This window comes from Crocodylus porosus, unplaced genomic scaffold (genome assembly GCF_001723895.1).
Source record: "Crocodylus porosus isolate Cpor-Errol unplaced genomic scaffold, CroPor_comp1, whole genome shotgun sequence".
In the NCBI taxonomy this organism is placed as follows: Eukaryota; Metazoa; Chordata; order Crocodylia; family Crocodylidae; genus Crocodylus; species Crocodylus porosus.
Window position 1 is genome coordinate 6669603 of NW_017728939.1, and position 9326 is coordinate 6678928.

The window sequence follows — 9326 nt, forward strand, 5'->3', positions numbered from 1 at the left end:
CAATGGGAAAACTAGTGGTTAAAATAGCAAAGGTGCTTTGTAAGTCTGAAGGGCAGCAGCAGAGCTAGGTAGAGGAGCTGTCCCCTCTGGGAAGGCCAGAATTGAGGCACCTCCCTAGGAGTCTCTGGCTGCAAAACTGCAGCTCAAGATTGACATGCATGGGCTATTCTGCCTTAGAGGAAGGTTCATGGTAGCGGCTCCTCCATACCCAGCTTTAGATAGTATCTGCTTTCTCACGCATGCACTATTCTGCCTCCTTCGTGGCACAGAGGTAGGGGCTTAGAAATTCAGATCCATGGCACCCATTACCCTTTTGTTCAGTTTGATAAGTGTTCATAACAATGGACTTGGTAGGGCATATTGTTCTCTTAGTTCTTGAGCAAGGTACAAGTTGGTAGCCCTAAAAGTGAGGGAATATTTTTGTAGATTTTAACCAAAAAGAAGTGTTCCTTGTCAAGGGGAGACTCCTCTTTCCAACATAACAGAAAGTGGATCAACACTGGCACCCAGTGTCTAGAAAAAATCATTTCAAATCTGGACTTTCCAGTCTCGCACCCTTTTTTCATCCTGGGTGACACTGAACTCAGGGTGGGCAGCTGCAATCTCAAGGCCTGGCCTTTATAGCGACACAATTTTGATTCCTGCAATCTTTTTTTCTGGCAGCGATAGCCCCTCCCTTCCCTAGAGCTGCCTTTTTGTCCCTGGCCCTTTTTCGTATGCCAGTTTATCGCCTTTGAAACTTTTGATCCTCATCGGGGTGGAACAAATGAAATTAAACAATTCAAAGCCACTTCTTAATTTTCTTGTAGACAGATCCTAGATCACCAAAGCATTTAGACACAAGCTTAAAGCCCTTCTGATGAAGCAGATCACATACTTGGGCTTGTATTTGAGTTTCATTGGAAAGCATTAGGCTCCGAATCCCATTTTGAAAGTTAACTTCATTCTTTGCCAATTGGTGCCCTGGCATCCCAGTTCAGGAAGATGTTGTAAGGCTTATTAAAAACACTAGAATTAAGCATTAGCTTAAGGGTAAGTATGTGCTTTATGCGTTTTTGTCATTTGAAGCCTATGGGTCGACTGCTGAATTGGCCTCATCATTCTTTTCTGAACTCAGGAAGCTGATAAAATGTTACTCAGAGGAGTAAAGATCCCAAACGTATAGGAACTGTACCCATCAGACATCTGGAGAGTCTCTGTATATGTGCTCTAACTTGTACTTAATTCTCTCCGAAAACTTGGGGGTAAATTTTGGTGCAGAAAGATATTCTTTGTTGCTTCCTCCATGACAGAATGTCATACTGTACTTAGTAAAATTAAATAATAGAAGTCTGAAGGCACAGCCCTTTCAGTGTCTCAGTAGATGACAAGGAAGAGCTTTGAAGAATAGATATGGGGAAATACAGGTCCTGATTCAACAGATCTGTTGATCTCGAGCCTTCCTGATGGAGCGTGTTTTGCTGAGCTGGAGTGAAGTCTGTAGTCCTGGAAAACATACAAAGAAGAGAGGCAAAGTGAGCAGGAGGCCCTTCTTCCCCCAAAAATGCAGGGTAACTGATGGAGAGCTCTGTGCTGCTATATATTTGCTCTGTTGCAAAGACATCAGCTGAAAATGGGGGCATCTTGCAGTTGGCCTGGGGTTTGGGAGACGGGAGTTCAGTGTGCAGTTTGGCAGCGGCTGCCCATGTGAATGCAGATGACTTAATTACTTTGCATCCATAAAATGAAAGTAATAATCCTTCTCGAGCTCAGAGGGAGGTTGCGAGGATAAATCTACCAATACTTTGATGCTGCTATAATGACGGTTGTTTAAGTGGCTAGACAGAATGAATTAACGCTGGGTGGGGAATGCAGTGGTCATTCTTCAAAGCAAAGGAAAAAGGTCCTGGACACCCCAGTATGACAATACGCTGGCAGGTCCTGCTTCTTGGTGATGGCAGCTGTACCGTTGTAGTGAAAGAGCCTGGGAACAGTTAAAAGCACAAAACATGGAAATGATGGGGTGGGAGTGGAGCTTGGTGCCCAGCTGAATTGTATTTCCATAGGAAATTATTAAATTGCTATAACCAAAGAAGTAAAGCCTTTTTGCTGCTCCCGGTTCTCTTGGAAGATAATGGCAATTTTGCTCCAGCACATTCCCTGAGGAAAATTGAAAACTGGAAGTAGATTTGCAAAAAAGCCCCAGAACTACTACCGCAAATAAGATGGATGATGAGCCATCCCCGTCCATTATTATCCCAAAGTATCTATCTGACTATTTTTTAGTGAACAAAGAAATATTAGAAGGAGAAAATAGTTTCCATTTAGCTTTATCTCTGTTGGCTGTGCTGAAAATGAATCATGACATAAAAAAGGATAAAATGAAATGAAAAAGATACCATTTATTTCCTTTTTTTCTGGAGCACACACCGGACACTTATTCTGAAGGTTAAAACTCTTCTCCTGAACTAAAACAGATTGTACTAAAACACAGATAAAAGACATTTAAGGGTCTTAGAATATTCCCAGTGGCACTTAGCCCAAAAGTTATGGGCAAATAGGAGTGAAGGTGATTTTTTTTCCCCAGCTAGGGTGAAAATCACCCTTATTTCCTCAAAAGGCCTACGTGTTACTTAAGTGGAATAAGCTTTTTAGCTATTCCTCTTGTCATTGAGGGCTCAACGTCTTATTTGGTTTTCTGGAGCCAACAAGCCCATGCCTGTTTCTTTTGGCTTTATTTTATTTTTTTTAACCAAGAGTAAGAATTAATTGAGACAGAGGAGAGGAGATTATGTGTCACCCTGCATTATAAAAACATACACTCCTTGATCAGACTCCAAGGTTAAAACAATAGCATTTAAAACATCACTGTTATTCATCAAGTCATAGAAGTTAGGGGCTGGAAGGGACCTCAGAGATCATCAGGCCCAGCCCCGAATTATCTATAATAGTTATAAACTACTGTAGATATAATTCAGGCAATAAAAACAAGGTTTTTAACCATATAAATAGGGTAATAGGCTAGGATGGGGTACTTGGGTCTATTGAATGCTGGAATGATTTTATTTTTGAGCAGTAGAGAGAGAGAAAATAGATCTGCCAATGAATTTGAGCAGAAGCTGGCAGAGACGTTTAATCTGAATGGCAGATAAGCAAGGGATATGTGTTGTTGTTGTTGTTGCTGTGTGAGACTACCTGAAACGGTACAGTCACTCAAGTGTCACTGAGATGAAGAGGATGGGAAACATCTTTTTTTTCCAAGCCAACAACGGGGAGCTGTGAGGTTTTAGGAAAGGCTGATGCAATTAGCCTGAATGCGCCTTGATGATGGGATGCTGTCCAAGGATGCGTTGAGTCACATCTAATGACTTCAAAACTACTAATTAATTTTGAATGAACTGGATTGAGGAAGAAGGCGGTGAGTTGTGGTTGCTATGACTCCTACCGAAAATTGCTGTTTTCAAAAGTGTCCACCATGACCCTGGGCAGGGGTGAGATGGGATGAGAGCTGAGAGCCATGCTTGTGGAAAATGAAAAATAAACATATAGGAGGTGTGCAGCCCAACGAAGGAGTGGAGATGGCAAGAGGTCTGGAGGCACCTGAAATGGGATGGGTGGGTCACTGGGAAATGGGGTAGGAGAAGACAACTTTGGTTGCATTTTTGGCAAGGGCATAGCTGGTGGTGGGACTAGACAGGAAAAGACGGATGTCTGCTTTTTCTCTCTTCACACCTGCAATGGCTCCTTTTCAAGCCATGCACATCCTGAACCTCTGAAGGATATCCTAGAGTATGGGTCTGAGATATGATAAAGTCTGCAGAGGCTGTCTCTGCCCAGGAAGAGGGCTTGGAGCAGGAGAGGCAAGTTTGAAATGGGGAATGCAGGATATTTAGTGTACGGGGTGTTGGAGGATGCTCCAGAGGTAAGAGCCAAGCACAAAATCGGGAGTTAGGTAAGGAGGTGAAAGGAGGGATGTCCCTACTGCTAAGTGAGCTCTACAGGTCTTGTGTTGGGTGCCACGCATGCAATAGCACTGGGTTGAGATCTCTCCAGAAACAATAATAATCCTTTGTGCTGAAATAGAGTAACATGTGGCAGTAGTTAAAATCAAAATACGGAAAGAAAACAGGTATCAATGCGTTGCCCAAAGCAGCAGACTTTTTGTTAAGGACAAATAAAAATAGCTTCTCTTCAGCTGTATCAATCTGGCGTGTGGCTGCCTGCATTTCCATATAGTCGCTTGACAATATTATGCTGATTGCTAGGAACAAAACTCTTAAGGGGAGAGGGAAAAAAATCCATGCCGCTAATCTACAGCAGAATTGGTAAATGGGTAAGACAAAGCTTTAATAATATTATTGCATGCGACATCTGATGTAAATAATACAGTTCTATTAATCTCACAAGCAGTCAAAGAGGCTGGCTGTTAGATGCAGCCAAGTCTGAGCAAGAATATTATCTCCTCTAAGGGACATTGGAATAGAATAGCACATTCATTTCTGCAGAAGTATTTTTTTGTTGCACTGGGCCCAGGAAGTCATGCATGAACTCTGAAACGAGGAGTTTTCTGAGAGTGCTGTAAGAATGACCAGGTTAGGAGGCCTAAAAGACATATTCACATTTGGGCATCCCCAAGGCTTAGGTTGTCACCTTGCAGTACACACCCCTTCAAGCAGGTAGGTTCTGGCCTGTGCTCCTTCCCCAGTTGTTTCAAGTCAGGCAGTCTACAGTAGCCTGCATCTGGGGTTATATTAACTTCCTTTTGTGACCAGCAAATCGTGGGCCTGGAAGAAAAAGGACCCACTCACATTCCCCATCTGTTGCCCATGGCCGCATCAGCTTGGATGTACAGAAATACAGCAGCCTTTTGGACAGCTGCCACCTGCATAAAACCCAGCAATGTGATATGACCTTGCTGAGACATGCAACAGTGTTCCCAGCTGCTTCCAAAGTGAGCAAGGAGTTAACATTATCTTGTCCCCCAACACACAAAAGGCCCGTGCGCATTGTCTGTCCAGTAACACAACATTAACTAATGTACCCAGCTGAAGTAGAATTTTTAAATGAGGTCCCATTTTTCAAATATGGTCTTCAGATACGATGCAGGTCGGGGTTGTCTGATTCTTAACAGTTCATTAAGTAGAGAGCAGCTAGTGTTAGAGACTGACTTTTAAAAATGATAGATTTTTATTTATGGTGAAGTTCCAGCCATTAATTTTAAAGGAAGAAAGCACAAAAGCAAGGAGTGGGTTCATTAAAAAAAATTGACATTAGTAATTTAATTAAATTGGGTCTTTGAGTATCATTGCAGAAAATGAAACATTAGTTCTATGCCGATTCTCAGCCCATTTGGGATATTTAACAGTCTCCCCACCTATGAGTTTATTTTTATACCATTAAAATCGGTATCCCCGCAGTTGTTTTGCATGTCAGTTGAAGTTGTCAGTGACTATCAATTTTGTGCAAGTGGTGTTAATTTATAGTGCTTGCGGTAATTCTAAGAGCTATACCGACGTATGAAAGCACCTTTATTTCCAGTTTGTATAAGGTTAACAATAGTGGCATTATTTGAAGAGCCACCCAGGGAAAACTAAGGCACAAAGACATGAAATCGGTGATGGCAGAAACAATATTTGTGTTACAGTAGCCCCTAGAGGCTGAAACAAAGATCGTTGCCCCTCTACTAGGTACTGCCCAGATGCATATTAGTGAGAGCTTGCCCTAAGGGACTTACAGTCAGAATGGACAAGAAGTAGAAAGGGAGGGAGGGGAAAGAGTGGCACTTCTGAAGTTTTTTCAAAGCAGTCCAGGTTGAATCAGATGCATCTTCCATTTAAATGAATGGAACCCAAGGCAGTACATCGGGTGTGTACAGAAGTGCTCCATGCACATATTGCAGTGGTGTAATTTAAAGCACTTTTTATAACACTATAATGTCACAGCACTCTTAAACATGACAGAAGTGCAGTGTTTGGTTTAGTGGGGCAGAGGAGGGGGTCTGAGCCTCCCTGCAGTTTCCAGGCTAGGAGGCAGGGGGCACACAGCAGCCTCCTGGGGCTTCTCCACTAGTCAGAAATGTAACAAGGGTTAATTTAAAGCACTGTATCCCTTTTTAAAGTGCTGTAAAGCCATGTACTTCTGTTAAGCCATGGCAATAAAGAGCTTTAAAGAGCGAAAAAAGCAACTTCTGTACACACCCAATTATGCCTGATCTGGGCCCTTGACCACCAAGGCACCATAGGGTCAGTCTGCAGCCAGTAGTCTTGGTATTATAGTAATTATAGCCAAATCTTGACTCTCTTTTGCCACAAACGTTGTCGCTCATTTGCTGATGGAAATATATACCCTCTTCCTGCAGAGAGGTCTTTGGCAGCATCCTGACTCTTTGTGATGCACTGAAGTTGAAAGGGAATGGAGACAGGTTGTACTACCTGGGTGTGGGTTTTTCTCACAGTGTATATAGTAGAATATTTAGAGTCGCGCTTCTGAAACACGGCCCATTGCACAGCACCATTGTACCGGTTACATTAACCACGTGCATCCTTACAAACATTCATTTCGTTTGGTTATGAGCAGCTCTGGCTTTGCTCTCTTCTATGTGTCTTGGCTACCTGGCATATCATTTTGCTGTCCATCTTGCCCATTTCTTTGGCAGAACAAGAGCCTAAACTTCTTCCTGCTCCCAGGAATGTATCCATTTTGTACGTGCCCTTGACAGAATTCCTTTCTACGCAGTGAACACTCAATCAGCTCTGAATCGGATGCTTTTTTCTTCCTCAGACTTCCTTTAGTATTTCTGCACGGAGGAAGGGGGACTCCTCTTAAAAGAACTTGTGTAAAAGCCTGATTCAAAATTGATTAAGTCATTGTTAGTTCTTTCATTGTCTTCATTGGGTTTTATATCAGGCCCTAAAAACTTGAATTTGAATAGGTCCTTTTGGAGTGGTTTATGAAATCCTGTAGCATTTCATACAAATAGGCTGAGGCTGCTTTACAGAGGCATTAGCAAAACTATGCAAGATTTATTTGTGTTACAGTTTATACTGCTGCTCATATCATATAAATAAGGTATTTTAGGCTGCATCTGTTGATGGTGTAACTTGGTGCAACTCGGTTCTCTTCAGTGGAGCTATGCTTAGTTACTATATGGGCAAGAGCCTAGCTGTATGTACCCCATGACTTGTGTATGAATTTGCTGAATGATAAATGTGCTTGTGTGCTGGGTGAACTAAGAATGCTAAAGTGCTGATATTTGGACTTTTCTGTCTAAACAGTAATTGCCACTTATACGCCTGACCATTTTATATACCATTCCAAAGGCTTACAGACTTCCCCTTGTGCTGCAGAAGATTTTGTCCAAGACCCGGTGAATTCCACAGAGTGAAATGCCATGTGCTTCCTTAAACTACATAGCATGTGCAGTTTTGCACCATAAATGCATCAAATGAAAAAAGGAGGAAAAAACCCCATAGGGTATAGGACGATTCCTTGGAGGGGTAAGGAAGGAGTGTGTTTCTCCTGATGCTGGTGTTTAAGTGCTCCAATATCGTACAATTTATGACCACTGCTCTTTGCACGTTCAATGATACATTTGCTTTGGCACTGGGTTGGTGTTGTTTTCATTTTACTTTCATTTATTTAATTATACAATTGATGCTGGTACCTGAGTAGGTGAACTTTGTTATAATACTCTGGGGAAAAAAAACAGGAGAGTCTCTTAACTGGAACAGGAGAGAAATTTGCAGTCCTCGGCTAACTGAAGGCATCTTTCTTTCTGGCAGTTTTACCGAGTCATACATGTGGAAATCCAGGAAGACTCCAGAATGGGATCCAACAAGGGACAACGTTCAGCATTGGAGACAAAGTGAGATATAGCTGCAACCCGGGCTTCTTTTTGGAGGGGCATGCATTACTCACGTGCCACGCCAGTTCGGAAAACAGCGCCTCCTGGGATTTCCCACTGCCCTTCTGCAGAGGTAACTTATTCCCTTAAGCTCATTTCCAGACTAAGCAGCCTATACTAACGAACAAGACAAAGCTATGATTAAAGTCTTTTGATCCCAATTGCACCTTAAAGAAGTAGGACTGAACTTAAGGATTCCTCAGGATTGGGGAAAACTTCACATGTTGGGAAATTGGTTCATCGAACTGACAGAGAGCAGATTTAGGTTAGATATCAGGGAAAACTTTTTCACAGTAAGGGTGGCCAAAATTTGGAATGGGCTTCCAAGGGAGGTGGTGCTCTGCCCTGCCTTGGGGGTCTTTAAGAGAAGGCTGGATAGGCACCTGCCTGGGGTCATCTGACCCCAGTGCTCTTTCCTGCCTAGGCAGGGGTTCGGACTCAATGATCTGTCGAGGTCCCTTCTGACCCAACCGTCTATGAATCTATGAATCGAAAGTGAAACCCAAACTTGAAGTGGTTGAGATCCAGGGAAGTTTACACTGCTTCTTAAAACTTGAAGTGAATAATATTTTCTATAGCACTTTAATTATTCATAGCAGGATTTAACTATTTAACACTCAACCCCTTGTTGTATTCCCCAGATAGGGAAACTGAGGCAGGGATGTTAAGTGACCTACTCAAAGGCACAGAATTTTTTTCATGCTTAGCACTGGCAACCTCCCAATCCCCAGACTTCATACTCACTCCTCCGGTTGCATCTTCCTGTGCATCTCCAGCACTTGCTCATCTCTAGGAGACCATCTACACGAGATATTACATCGCCATAGCGATGCCCTACGGCAGCATTGCGTCTGCGGTCTCAAACCATGATGCCACCACTACATCACTGTGGCAATGAGCTCCCTTACTACAGTGCATTGCTACAGTGATGTAGTGGCTAAAACTAACTATATGCCGCCAGCACAGCGCAGTAAAGGCTGTTACTGCACCAACATTAAGTACTTTCAAAAGGAAATACTAAACGACAGTGTGGTAACAACTGCACTGTGGGGATCTGTGTAGATGCGCCCTAGGAAGAATCTCCATAATTTTAATTATGCCACTCAGTCTGCTCTGTGCTCATAGAGCAAAACTCCTCCCAGTGCTGAGTGCCTCCACAAGACCATATATATCTTTTCAAGCCATGTCCTGGTTGGGGCATAGTACAGCCTATAGAACAGACTTGCAAATGGTAGGGACCTACAGATGGGTCTCGGACCAGGAGTCCCCTTTTTGTAACGGGTATCCGTTGAGACCAGGGCCATCCCTAGAGTACAGTTAATCGGGGCGACCGCCCCAGGGCCCATGCTTTGGGGGCCCCACAAAGCCGGGAAGTGTGGCCATGGACCCTTCCACAGGACCTTCCTATAGCTGGTGGGTCAGCCATAGAAGGAGCATGGAGGAC

General features: G+C 43.2%; 1 protein-coding gene across 4 annotated transcripts in view; it reads left to right on the forward strand.

Annotated features, from left to right (window-relative positions):
• The window catches only part of CSMD2 (CUB and Sushi multiple domains 2), a 640139-nt gene that overhangs the window by 187225 nt on the left and 443588 nt on the right, over nt 1–9326 (forward strand). For all 4 annotated transcript variants that reach the window (XM_019547773.1, XM_019547775.1, XM_019547774.1 and 1 more), the window contains exon 4: nt 7761–7955. In XM_019547773.1, coding sequence (XP_019403318.1) covers nt 7761–7955 — 195 coding nt within the window. The remainder of the gene's footprint in view (nt 1–7760; nt 7956–9326) is intronic.